This window comes from Ranitomeya variabilis, chromosome 4 (assembly GCF_051348905.1).
Source record: "Ranitomeya variabilis isolate aRanVar5 chromosome 4, aRanVar5.hap1, whole genome shotgun sequence".
Taxonomy (NCBI): domain Eukaryota; kingdom Metazoa; phylum Chordata; class Amphibia; order Anura; family Dendrobatidae; genus Ranitomeya; species Ranitomeya variabilis.
This window is the reverse complement of record NC_135235.1, coordinates 559,545,693-559,560,472: the sequence shown is the minus strand read 5'-3', so window position 1 is coordinate 559,560,472 and position 14,780 is coordinate 559,545,693. Positions and strand designations below refer to the sequence as shown.

The following is a 14,780-nucleotide window of genomic DNA, read 5'->3' as shown; positions in this document are numbered from 1 at the left end:
AAACTTTTGCATGCCGCTGTATCTATTTTGGCATGCCTCGATGTTGACTTAGGACAACAACATTCAACTCAACTGCGATGTGGACTGCAGTCATAAATCAGGTGAGCTTGGCTTGGAATAAGGCCACATTCACACATTCCGTATTTGGCAAGTTTTTTACCTCAATATTTGTAAGCCAAAACCAACAGTGGGTGGAAACTGCAGATGAAGTGTTAAAAAATCACCAAAACCTCATACTGGGAGTATAATCTTGAAGTGGTCCATATTTTTTTTTAAAAATTAAATCCAAAGAGATAGATGTCTGGCAGCCGGCCTCCCCCTCTGCCCACAGTATGGTGGAGACAGGCTAGTGCAATAGCTTACTATGGTGGATAGGCACTTCTGCAATTTCATGCTGGAAGATCTGTAGAGTCAATGTCCAAATCAAAAGTATATATTGTCAGAAAATGATCAAACCCAACTTGAGTAGAATGATTTTTTTTTTTAAATTTCCGTTTACTTGCTGCAACCCGAAAATGCATTAATATTTGGCACATTATGAAATACTTTACATAGAAATTAGTGGAGGTTATTTAATACCTGACATGTCACTCTCCATAAAGAGAAACATTACCCCTCAGACACCAGCGGCCTCTCATACAGCCAAATCAGATCTCATTCTTTGCACTGATGAGGGGCAACACCCCAAAACATGTAAGCAAATGGAGATGCTGGTTTGGCTTTTATCCCAAGTCATGTGGCAAAGCTTGTTAAAGGGAACCTGTCAGGTCCCCCATGCCCTCCAGTCCAGCAGCATTCGGCTATGTGTGATTAAACTCCCTCCCTAACCAGCCCTGTATAACATAATTCTGTTAAATAAATGATTTAAAACAAAGCAGGTATAACCTGCTCTTTCCCTGTGCTAATGAGGGCTTGACTAGTCGATGAGGCATTTGTTTCCCAGACTAGTCACGGCTCTTTCGATGTTATCACGCCCCTGTGGCGTGATAAAATGGAAAGAGGGCTGGCTAGTCTGGGGAACTAACGCCCGACCCATGAACTAATCGCAGCCCTCATTAGCCTAGGAAAAGCAGAGGATATACATGCTCTTTTAAAGCATTTATTTAACTGAATTATATTATACAGGGATGGTTAGGGAGAGTTTAGCTGAATGCTGCTAAACTGGAGGGCATGGCGGACTTGATAGCTTCCCTTATTCGATATTGATTTTTAGGATTGATACTTCCAAAAGTTGGCGCTAGAGTTCAAGCTCTCTTCCTCTCTTTAGAGGCAATTTGCCTATGTAATGCAGAATTCACATACAATAAAATGCTAATGTACGGTAATTCATGACACACCGATTTCTACCGACATGATTTATTGAACACAGGAAATAAAAAATAAGGTCCTCTCCGCAGTCAAGTTTCTATGGTTTGATTCCACATTAGGGCAGAAAACCATTACAGCCTTGTGTAACGGGCTTCATTGTAGCAGCGCAGTGTCTGGCATCTCAGCCTGCATGTCGTACTCCAGTTGTGTCAATCCATTAAGTTTCCTGGTGACATTTTTAAAATAAGTTTTTTTTATTTTTCACATCCTTAAATGATTTGCAAAATATATTAAACAGGAACCTCCTGTCCAAATAATGGAACACTGTACACTTCCCAGAAGTAAAAAAACAAAACAAACATGGGGGGCGGGGAAATAAAGAGACAAATCAAGTCCACGCAATAAAAAAGAATCCCGCTCCACCCAAGAGATCAGAGCTGAAGAACAACTGTCCATCAGAAGATATCTGGCCAGGTGGGCACAATGATGGGAATGGGATCCTTGATTTTAGACGGACTCACTTTAGCCTCCTGATTTTAGGTAAAGTAAGATGCATGATGATGAAGGCTGGATAAGCCCAGAGCATTGGGACAGGAAACCTGAGCAGAGAGAAGGAACGGTGACAGCTCTTCTACAGAAAGCTCAAACCATGAGATTGAGTATGGCGCCTTGTTTAGTGCCGAGGACGGCATGGGGGCACAAAGAAGCTTGCATAAAGAAAATTATTTTAATGGTATAATTTAGAAGAGAGGTGAGAATGGAACTGTTGCAGGGTTGTAATACATGCCCTACGTGAAAAGGGGAAGCCATAACCACTTCCATTCCCTAGGGAAAACGAGGGTATCACTACAGCAAATGAGCGACATCCCTCGTTACCAAATGGTCACAAAGGTCATGAGAGGAGACTCCCGTCCTGCCGTTCTCAGTGCACACAATCAGACATACAACCATAATGATCCTGAAAAAGCAGTTACAACAGGAAAGATGTTTGTAGGGTTATGGCTTCCACTCTCCATCCATATAGAAGAACCCCACACTTAACAGTATAATAATTTACGGTATCTTTGTGTAACACTAAATTTAGAAATTGTCAACTAAATTAAAAATCTGAAGTCCAAAGTGAACCCTTGGGGTGATCTCATTACACCAGTTTAAAAAGAAGTTGGGGAGGAGGGGTGTTTTGCTTAAAAAGTAACCAGGTGAAGGGGCCCAATGTGGTCAATAGTGAAGGAGAATGGCTTAGAGGTTCACTGTAAATACGTCATAATGAGGTGGTGGTGGCGGCATCGTATCATTAGGACAATATGCTGAAGAAAGGTTTTCCGAGCAGAAAGGCTTCTTATAGCTGTTCTCCACAATCATGGCTTCTACTGCAGGAGGTCAGACGTAAAAGCAAGTCTTGTCGTTAATAATCACCATCTTCTTGGATCTGAAAAGGCCAATCATGGGGTCCAACCTCTGCTTTGCAATCCCACAAGCCTCAAAAAGTTGAATAAAGAAAAGAAGAAAAAATAAAGGCAGGAAGCAAACTGGGCGCTACCCATATATTGCACAGTTTTTAATTCTCTGCAGGTCTTTAAAATCAGAAGGGGGAAAGGAGGAATGGCTGATAATAATGAGAGGCGATGATGATGATACAAAATGGCAGCCCATGAAAGGCGTCTGAGAAGGCAAGGGTGAGGCTGGGGTGGTGCGGAGTAAAATAACAGTCAGACACCACAGCGCCACATGTCTGATGGGGAGAGGGCTGCTTTAAAACTCATCACTTTCAGCTGCGTGCAATTGTGTGTCATCTGCATCCGTCATGCTGCTCTCCTGCGACTCATCGGTTCCCACTTAAAGGAAACAAAAGAGAATGTCTGTTAATTATCAGGAGGGCGATGCCAGCTCAAGCTGACGGCTTCTGATTTAAGGAAGAAAAAGAAAAAAAACAAAACAAACACGGCATCCTTTTAGTCAAAGAAAGCGTTGAATGTCTCTGTAAATAACCTGGCTGTGAAGATAAAATACAGCGGCCATTCTAAGCACAGGTCGGCTTTGTGTTCACGACGGAGATCCATCTGCAGGTCACAGATAATTATTTCAGGGCGGGAAAAAAAGAAAAAAAACAGTTGCTGACATAAGGGTATATGTTATACAACGACACTGTTACCAAAGCATGTTCTCTAATTTTTACATAAAAAGGGAATTAAATATGCAAGTAGTTTTTTTCCTTTCCCGCCATGACTTTCTGCAGCCACCGTCAGATGAGGGCATGCTTTTTGTAAGACGAGGTGTAGTTTTGGATCACACCCTTCAGTTTACTGTAATATGTACTGACAAGCAAGTGAAAATAAAATCCAAATGTGGTAAAAATGTGAAAAAACCCCAGAAGAAGGAAAGAAAAACACCCGAGACAATTCCATTAGCAGTTTTCAGGTTTTCCTTTTAGGGTATGTGTCCACGTTCAGGATTGCATCAGGATTTGGTCAGGATTTTTCATCAGTATTTGGTCAGGATTTTTCATCAGTATTTGTAAGCCAAAACCAGGAGTGGGTGATAAATGCAGAAGTGGTGCATATGTATCTATTATACTTTTCCTCTAATTGTTCCACTCCTGGTTTTGGCTTACAAATACTGATGTAAAATCCTGACCAAATCCTGATGCAATCCTGAACGTGGACACATACCCTTATGGTGTTCATTGTGCGGTGAAAACCACCTGGCAAAAATATCTCCAGGTCAGTTCAATTACCACAATACTAAACCTACTATTTTTTTTACAATTTGACTAAAAATGTCAATTTCCCCAAAATTTGTCTTGTAACGCAATATTCTGACATCTCTGATTTTTTACAATTTTGGTAGATAGAACGGTGCGTGTGTCGATTTTTTTGGTTACAGTTTCATTAAAATTGCAGCTTTTTGAATCTGGATATGTGGGTTAAAAAAAAAAAAGTGTAACAGTATGTTTAAGCTCTACAAAATTGCACAGTAAAACCTCTGCGGCCATTTGCAGGGAAATTAACACTGCTAAACCTGAACCAAACATCCAGAAGATTTTGTTGCAGATTCTTCCTGTAGCAAACAAGAGACAATGTACTCGCCTCGCTGCCATCTCAAGTAAACCAAAGTAAGGAGCCATGTAGATGCCAGGGAAGTTCAGTAAACTTTTTTTTACATATATGCAAGGTTTACAGCATCTGCTGAGGATCTGTGGATAATCCACAGCAAATTAGACAACAATTAGGGTTTGTTGCAGATTCTTACTTTCCTTTGTGGGTTGTCCTCTACTTTTTATCAGTGGTTTAAATGGGACAAGACTGATTGGAGAAAGGGGGAAAAAAAAGAAGCTCTATCCCCGACCGGCTGATACATTTTCCTTTTTTTAATACAGTACTGCAGATGATCATCAGCTATTGATTAGCTGCAGTGGTCACATGATGCCCTCCTCTGGAAGTAAAAGCCAGGAGCCAAGTGGTGACACTAACAGAACAGATCGAGACCCTGATCCGATAGACGAGTTTGTGATTTATTTTCTTTAATTCACCACAAACAAACCGGTCACAGGGTTACCAACGATGGAGCGGAGCCAGGAGACCGCAGCGTCTGGTTGCTCCTACTCCGGCGCTGAGAAGAAGCACTTCTCTGTCTTATTAAATGTGTTTATTTCTTCCGGCAGAACAGGGGTTAATCGGCCATGTTGGAAATCCCTGTTCTCAGCTGTGCTCAGTTAGCCACTCCTTTTCCCTAAATAATCTGGGCTCTGTTACTAATCCTGGTCAGAGTTAGCTTTTTTGCTGCAAGGCTAAAAAAAGGAGAGAAGTTGGTATGAGAAGGAGAGCTGGAGGAGTTATAAGCGACTGTTTGGTTTGTATGCTTGATAATTCCTTATCCTTCCCTATTTTGGTTTCTTCCCCTTCCCACACACCCCAGTGGATTCCTCTGTTATATGTAAGTCAATGGTTTGTGTGTGTGGAGTTTTCAGTTACCCCTTGTCTTTGTTGCCCTGTTTGTCGGGTTGGTATACTGCGGTGCGCAACACCGCCCCCTCTTATCACGGTGGGGGAAGACAACAGATGGAGGGCTATCTTAGGAAAGAAGGCAACGGCAGAAGCCCTGATGTCTTCACCATCTGAAGTGTCATGGGGAACAGGGCGAGCTAGGGCGCCCCTAGTGTTAGGGCCAGGAATGGAGCCCGGGTCACCCAACAGCCATTTTCCTGATATCTAGCAAATCACACCAGGGTTGGACAAGCCATTTAAAAAAGGAACCGGTCCACAGGAGTTACCGCTAATTTAGCTACCTAATAACCTAAGGGTAAACAGGTTCCCTTTAATTTCACTATATAGTGAAATATTGAACTACTGATCAAAGGTTCAGACTAGAGTAAATAGAGATAAAAGTCGTATGTGTGTATATAATATATAAATATATATATACATACATATATACATACATACACACACACACACGGGTTGGACAAAATAATGGAAACATCAACCAAAGTAAGTTTAATCTGGTGTAGGTCCACCTCTTGCGGCGATTACAGCCTCAATTCTCCGAGGTATGGATTCATACAAGGTGTGAATTGTTTCCAAAGGAATTTTAGCCCATTCTGCAGTTAAAACACCCTCCAGTTCTTTGAGCGACGATGGCGGCGGAAATCGACGTCTAACTTGAATCTCTAAAATCGACCATAAATGCTCAATAATGTTGAGGTTTGGGGATTGTGGGGGCCAGATGAGATGCTCAACTTCATTAGAATGTTCCTCGTGCCATGCTTAACGATTCTAGCTGTATGAATTGGTGCATTATCATCCTGAAACATGGCGTTCCCCTCCAGGAACAGTGCTTGAACCATTGGATGCACTTGGTCGCCCAAAATGCCTAAACAATCTCGACTGTTAATTCTTCCATGAAGGGATATCATTGGCCAGGCGGATCTGCACGAAATAGCACCCCAGATCATCACAGAACCTCCACCATGTTTTACGGTTGGGAGAAGGCAGTCTGGATGGAATGCTTCTTTCGGCTGTCTCCAAACGTACACTCGGCCGGAGGTCGGAAATAGGGTAAACGATGATTCGTATGAGAATATCACGTTTCCACTGCTCGAGGGACCAATTCTGGAGGTTTCAGTTTTCGTGGAAACTGGATTCTGTAGGTGTTCATTGAGCTCAGCAGTGATTTTCGGAGCCGTGGTCTTGCGATCCTCTCTCACAATTCGCTTTAGAGTCCGACGGTCTCTCTCAGTCAACTTTGACATTCGGCCGGACCTGTGCTTTGCTGCGGACGTTTTTCTTTCTCTTTCAAACGCAGTCATTACTTTGGAGACAGTACCTCTTGACACGCCAGTGCACTTTCTGTTACACTAGCGCCTGCCATACGAGCACCAACAATTTGGCCTCTTTGTAAATCCGAGAGGTCTGCCATTGGTATCAGGCTCTCATCAATGTTCTTACAATTATGCTAAACAAACAGTTAATTTACATACACATATCACAAATAATCAGGTACAAAACATTAACATATGTCACGGTTTGCATGTTTATCACATGTTCAAAGATTATGATGCCAAAACGTTAGGTGTTTCCATTATTTTGTCCAACCCGTATGTATGTATGTATGTATGTATGTATGTATGTATGTATGTATGTATGTATGTATGTATGTATGTATGTATGTATGTATGTATGTATGTATATATATATATATATATATATATATATATATATATATATATATACACACACATACATACATACATATATATATATACACTATATAATTGTCTGAGGGTCACTTCCGTCTTTCTGTCTGTCACGGATATTCATTGGTCGCGGCCTCTGTCTGTCATGGAATCCAAGTCGCTGATTGGGCGTTTTGCCACGACCACGACCAATCAGAAACGCGCACAGTCCGGAAGAAAACGGCCGCTCCTTACTCCCCGCACTCACTGCCCGGCGCCCGCATACACCCCTCCGGTCGCCGCTCACACAGGGTTAATGACGGCGGTAACAGACCGCGTTATGCCGCGGGTAACGCACTCAGTTACCGCTGCTATTAACCCTGTGTGACCAAGTTTTTTTTTTTTACTATTGACGCAGCCTATGCAGCATCAATAGTAAAAACATCTAATGTCAAAAATGATTAAAAAAATAAAAAATGATTATATACTCACCTACGCCGCCTTTCCCGCTCCTCGCGATGCAAGCGGAACGTTCAGGTGGCAAGGATGGTCTGGCAGAAGGACCTGCCATGACGTCACGGTCATGTGACCGCGACGTCATCACAAGTCCTGCGCGCCTGCGTGGAAAGGACCTGTCGTGACGTCACAGTCATGTGACCGCTACACGGTCATGTGACCGCGACGTCATCACAGGTCCTGCGCGACAAGGACCTGCCGTGACGTCACGGTCACGTGACCGCGACACGGTCACGTGACCGCGACGTCATCACACCCTGGGACCGGAAGCTGCCGCCTGCACCCCACACAGGCGACAGAGCTACAACGCGCCTACGGAAGGTGAGTATATGTTTATTTTTTATTTTTTTAACCTGTGTCATACGTGGGCTGGGCAATATACTATGTAGCTGGGCAATATACTACGTGACTGGCCAATATACTACGTGGCTGTGCTGTATACTACGTCACTGGGCAATATACTACGTCACTGGGCAATATACTATGTAACTGGGCAATATACTATGTGGCTCTGTGCTGTATACTACGTCACTGGGCAATATACAATGTAACTGGGCAATATACTAAGTCACTGGGCAACATACTATGTGGCTGGGCAATATACTACGTGGCTGGGCAATATACTACATGGGCTGTGCAATATACTACGTGGCTCTGTGCTGTATACTATGTCACTGGGCAATATACTACGTCACTGGGCAATATACTACGTGGCTCTGTGCTGTATACTACGTCACTGGGCAATATACAATGTAACTGGGCAATATACTACGTCACTGGGCAACATACTATGTGGCTGGGCAATATACTACGTGGACATATTCTAGAATACCCGATGCATTAGAATCGGGCCACCATCTAGTATATACATATATATACACACACACACACACTCACACATTCACAAAAGCCCATTCAATCAAATGATGTCACCCGTACGGCAACTACCATACTGCAAATTTAAATGTGGAAAGTGTTTCCATATGGCCATAAATCCCAGATGGCTATGCAGATGCAAAAAAAAAGGAAAAAAAAAAAGAGGGGGGGAAATATGGCTTTTTGAAGAAGTGAAGAGAAAAACCAAAAATGTGCAAATACTAAAATTGGATGCGACTTGGAAGTGGTTAACTGGGAAAATCTGCAACAAATCTGGCGTTAATTCAAGTACAATAGCTTGCGAAAGTATTCACCCCCTCGGCTTTTTACACAATTTGTTACATTACAATCTGTGAATATTTTTGTATTCAGATGTATGTGTGATGCATCAGCACTAAATAGTCTAGTTGGTGACATGAGAAAAGTATAGGCACAAATTATATTTATTGGATCAAATAATAAAAAATTGGCAGGTGCATATGTATTTACCCCTTTCGCTATGAAGCCCCTTAAAATTTCCGGTGCAAGCAATTACCTTCATAAGTCACATGTGTAGTGACAGGAAGGCCACAGAGGCTTTAACTCCTTTGTGACTGAGCTAATTTAACCCCTTTACAACCCAATGCCTCTTTCAGAGGTCAGTGTGTACGCTACCTACATGTGGTGACCGTTTTCACACGTAGACCCATTCAAGTGAATGGGTCTGTGCACATGTCTGTGTGTTTCCGTGTGTCCGTGGGCAAAATACGTTGACTTTTTTTTCTTTCTTTTAACCGGCAGCTCGGGCAGCAAAACATCCCGCACATGTGCACAACATCCATGTGTCTTCGGTAACACACATACTGGCGCCAGGGAAGCAGCGGTTCCCTGGCGCAGGATGCTGAAGACCACTCTCTGCTCTGCCGGCGATGAGCGTGAGCAGGGGAGAATGATGAGAGTTCTAGTCAACGGATATCAGCGACAGTAGGCGGCTGGTGGGACTATTACTCCCAACAGCCTACACCTGCTCCCACTAATAACAGTGAGAGCAGGAGCGGTTGATGGGAGTATTCATCAACCACCGCCTGAGCCTGTGTTTTAGATAACTAGCCAAGAAAAACTGACAGCTGTGGGCTGTAACCCTCAGCTGTCAGTTTCAGCAAGACTGGTTATCAAGACTAGAGGGGTCTACACTGTTTTTTTTTAATTAAATAATTATGAAGGTTTACCATATCGAGTTATAGATGGAATTGGTTACTGGTTTGATACTTCTCTAAAGGGTATTTACCTCCTTATCCGAGAGACCTCTAGCTTTTAGGATGATGGATTCAGAAGTCAGGCTGCAGGCTGTAAGGCTTGAGGATCTGGGTGACAAATCAGGACCATCTATTTTTTAGAGTGCCGAACCAGCTTCGTCTTGGCCATTGAGGTGCTACTAGAATTGATTTTGTCGAAACGCTACCGATTTTCTGCAATGTTTTTGGTAGGAAGGAAATCGGAGGGAAGGCGTATGATAATTTAAAAACCCAGCGGTGAGAGAAAGCATTCACAAATAGGCAAGTGTCGTTCAGGTCTAGAGAGAAGTATTTGCCTGCTTTTGTGTTTTGACGAGTAGCAAGACAAGTCTACTTCCGGAAGACCCCATTTGTTAGCACCCGAAAATTTTTGCCATTAATGCCCCATTCTCCTGGGTGTATGGTTTTCCTGCTGAGGAAGTCTGCTCGGGCATTGGTAGACCCTTTTTGATGGAATGCAGATAGGGAGAGCACTTGTCGTTCTGCCAAAGAAAAAAATCCTGCTGAAATCGCTGTTAGGCTTTCATGTCTCGTGCTTCCTTGGTGTTGTAGATGAGCCACTGTGGTCCGAGTATACTCAGATGGGTTCCCTTTATTAAGTTCACAGCAGCTTTCAGCGCTTCTACTGCCTTCAACTCCCTGAAGTTGGAAGAGTGAAGACTTCTCTTGGTACCATATTCCCTTGAATGTGGCATGGGAGATTGTGATTCCCCATCCTCTTCCACTGGTGTCTGTTATGACGGTTGATAGGGTATTCTGATCCCACACTACTACTCTGCTCAGGTTTTTGGGGTTGAGCCACAGCTGATGGAGGCCCTTACTTGGCCTGGTAAGCAGGTAGTTCTGCCTAGGGATCCCGGGGCACAGTCCCAGCAAGACAGAATGTGGGAATGCAAAATTCTTGTGTGGGACGGAGCCCAAGCTACCACCAGGATGCAGGATGTCATGGAACTTAGGGCTGAAATTGCTAACCTCAGAGATATTCAGGAGATCAGGATTTGTTTCTCCTTCGGCAGCAGACACATTTGGTCTTACAAATCCATCAGTATTCTTAAGAACATTCTCTTGGTAGAAGGAATCAGATTGGATTTTTGGTAGTTTATTAGCCATCCCAGGGATATAAGACGACACAGAACTTCTCGTATGTTGCCTTAGAGGATTGTTTATGATTGGCTTATCAGCAGAAGGTCATCGAGGTAAGGCACGACACTGATATCTTGGTTTCCAATGGACACCATCACTTCCGCCATTATTTTGGTGAACACCTGGGGTGCAGAAGAAATGCCGAACGGGAGGACATTGAATTAGTGATAGTGATGTATTTGCCATCCCAGAGCCACCGTAAATGAAATGGTGCTTTTTAAATGACTCCATCTTGAACCTCCTGTACTCTATATTTAGAGGTTTTAGATTTATTATCCTGGGTTTTCCTTTCGTTTGTTTTTATTAGGAGAACACGGGAATAATGTCCTGTTCCGCAAACTGTTTTTGGCACTGGGGATACTACCCCAGCAGAGAGTAACCTTTGGAGCCTGGACATTAACCCCTTTCTGACATTAGACGTACTATCCCGTCGAGGTGGGGTGGGCCCGTATGCCCACCGACAGGATAGTACGTCATAGCGATTGGCCGCGCTCACGGGGGGAGCGCGGCCGAGTGTCAGCTGACTATCGCAGTTGACATCCGGCACTATGTGCCAGAAGCGGTCACGGACCACCCCCAGCACATTAACCCCTGGCACACTGCGATCAAACATGATCGCAGTGTTCCGGCGGTATAGGGAAGCATCGCGCAGGGAGGGGGCTCCCTGCGTGCTTCCCCGAGACCCCCGGAGCAACGTGATGTGATCGCGTTGCTCCGAGGGTCTCCTACCTCCTCCTTCCTGCAGGCCCTGGATCCAAAATGGCCGCGGAGCTGCATCCAGGTTCTGCAGGGAGGTGGCTTACCAGCGCCTGCTCAGAGCAAGCGCTGGTAAGCCTGCAGGAGTGCACGTCAGGTCGCTGATCTGACACAGTGCACAGCAAAGTGTCAGATCAGAGATCTTACAGTATAACATGATGCCCTTCCCTGGGGCAATGTTATAGTGTAAAAAAAATTATATATATATTTTTTATTATTCCCATAAATACATTTCTTTATTTAAAAAAAAAAAAAAAAAACAAACAATAAAAGTACACATATTTAGTATCGCCGGGTCCGTAACGACCCAACCTATAAAACTGTCCCACTAGTGAACCCCTTCAAATAAAAAAAAAAAAAAAAACCAAGGCAAAAAAACAACGCTTTATTATCATACCGCCAAAGTGGAATAACACGCAATCAAAAAGTTGGATATAAATAACCATGGTACCGCTGAAAATGTCATCTTGTCCCGCAAAAAACAAGCTGCCATACAGCATCATCAGCGAAAAAATTAAAAAGTTATAGTCCTCAGAATAAAGCGATGGAAAAATAATTATTTTTTCTATAAAATAGTTTTTATCATATAAAAGCGCCAAAACATTAAAAAAAATGATATAAATGCGGTATCGCTGTAATCGTACTGACCCGAATAATAAAACTGCTTTACCCATTTTACCAAACGCGGAACGGTATAAACGCCCTCCCCCCCCAGAAAAAAAAGAAATTCATGAATAGCTAGTTTTTGGTAATTCTGCCACACAAAAATCGGAATAAAAAGCGATCAAAAAATGTCACGTGCCCGAAAATGTTACCAATAAAACGTCAACTCGTCCCGCAAAAAACAAGACCTCACATGACACTGTGGACCAGAATATGGAAAAATTATAGCTCTCAAAATGTGGTAACGCAAAAAATATTTTTTGCAATAAAAAGTGTCTTTTAGTGTGTGATGGCTGCCAATCATAAAAATCCACTAAAAAACCCACTATAAAAGTAAGTCAAACCCCCCTTCATCACCCCCTTAGTTAGGGAAAAATTAAAAAAATGTATTTATTTCCATTTTCCCATTAGGGTTAGGGCTAGGGTTAGGGTTGGGGCTAGGGTTAAGGCTACAGCTACGGTTGGGGCTTAAGTTAGGGTTTGGATTACATTTACGATTGGGAATAGGGTTGGGATTAGGGTTAGGGGGCTAAAAAATAATTTTTGTGGAAAAAAAAAGGATTTTTTTTATTTTCACGGCTCTGCGTTATAAACTGTAGTGAAACACTTGGGGGTTCAAAGTTCTTACAACACATCTAGATAAGTTCTTGGGGGGGGTCTAGTTTCCAATATGGGGTCACTTGTGGGGGTTTCTACTGCTTAGGTACATTAGGGGCTCTGCAAACGCAATGTGACGCCTGCAGACCAATCCATCCAAGTCTGCATTTCAAATGACGCTCCTTCCCTTCCGAGCTCTGCCATGCGCTCAAACGGTGGTTGCCCCCCACATATGGGATATCAGCGTACTCAGGACAAATTGGACAACTTTTGGGGTCCAATTTCAACTGTTACCCTTGGAAAAATACAAAACTGGGGGCTAAAAAATAATTTTTGTGGAAAAAAAAAATTATTTTCACGGCTCTGCCTTATAAACTGTAGTGAAACACTTGGGGGTTTAAAGCTCTCACAACACATCTAGATGAGTTCCTTAGGGGGTCTACTTTCCAAAATGGTGTCACTTGTGGGGGGTTTCAATGTTTAGGCACATCAGTGGCTCTCCAAACGCAACATGGCTTCCCATCTCAATTCCAGTCAATTTTGCATTGAAAAGTCAAACGGCGTTCCTTCCCTTCCGAGCTCTCCCATGCGCCCAAACAGTGGTTTACCCCCACATATGGGGTATCGGCGTACTCAGGACAAATTGTACAACAACTTTTGGTGTCCATTTCCTCCTGTTACCCTTGGTAAAATAAAACAAATTGGAGCTGAAGTAAATTTTTTGTGAAAAAAAGTTAAATGTTCATTTTTACTTAAACATTCCAAAAATTCCTGTGAAACACCTAAAGGGTTAATAAACTTCTTGAATGTGGTTTTGAGCACCTTGAGGGGTGCAGTTTTTAGAATGGTGTCACACTTGGTTATTTTCTATCATATAGACCCCTCAAAATGACTTCAAATGAGATGTGGTCACTAAAAAAAAAAATGGTGTTGTAAAAATGAGAAATTGTAGGTCAACTTTTAACCCTTATAACTCCCTAACAAAAAGAAATGTTGGTTCCAAAATTGTGCTGATGTAAAGTAAACATGTGGGAAATGTTACTTACTAAGTATTTTGTGTGACATATCTGTGATTTAATTGCATAAAAATTCAAAGTTGGAAAATTGCGAAGTTTTAAAAATTTCCGTTTTTTTTTCACAAATAAACGCAGGTAATATTAAAGAAATGTTATCGCTATCATGAAGTACAATATGTCACGAGAAAACAATGTCAGAATCACCGGGATCCGTTGATGCGTTCCAGAGTTATAACCTCATAAAGGGACAGTGGTCAGAATGGTAAAAATTGGCCTGGTCATTAATGTGCAAACCACCCTTGGGGGGTAAATGGGTTAAGGTGCTTTGTGATTCCTGAGATGACAGGGAGGTTACTCATGATTTGTGGAGGTCTGGAGAACTCGATCTTTACCCCGTTTTGGACAGATTGCAGAACCCATTGATACAGGGCAAGAAGTTGCCACTGGAGATCTGCCCCTAGTGTCCCTGGGAGAGCAAGATGTTCCTGCCTCTACCGCCCTTGGGATAGCTCCAGTGTCTGGTTTTCCCTTTCCCCCTAAATGAAGAGGGTTGATTTTTTGGGGGATGAAAGGACCGCTTCTTGGCCTCTCTGGGTTCTGGAAGCGTAGTCTGTTGCTTTGAAGGGGATAGAGCAAGGCATAATTTTAGCCATAGTGCCCGTCTAGATGAGTTTCATAAGACTGATGATCTGGCCGCCATCCTTACTGATTTGGAGGAGTTGGCCAGGAACCCCGTGGCTTTCTGTAAGAGAGGGTAAGAGAGGTAAGGATCACAATAGTTTTTCCTCTTGAGGTACCCATGTTGAGGTGTTCTTCAAGCCGATTTAACAATCGGAACATTGACTTGGCTATGCAGTGGCTACAACGTTCGCGTTCAGCAATGCCGCGATGTTTTCCAGCAGACTATCTGTCTTCCAATCTGGGTCGCGTAATTGGGAGAAGTCTTCAAAGGGCAACGTC

The 14,780-nt window shown here is 43.0% G+C and overlaps 1 protein-coding gene across 2 annotated transcripts in view; it reads right to left on the bottom strand.

The window, feature by feature from the left end:
* Positions 1-1,340: 1,340 nt before the first annotated feature.
* CDC27 (cell division cycle 27) overlaps positions 1,341-14,780 on the bottom strand; it is a 59,303-nt gene continuing 45,863 nt past the window's right edge. For both annotated transcript variants that reach the window (XM_077252713.1, XM_077252714.1), the window contains exon 19: positions 1,341-3,143. In XM_077252713.1, the coding sequence (XP_077108828.1) occupies positions 3,061-3,143 (83 nt within the window). In that variant the 3' untranslated portion in view covers positions 1,341-3,060. The remainder of the gene's footprint in view (positions 3,144-14,780) is intronic.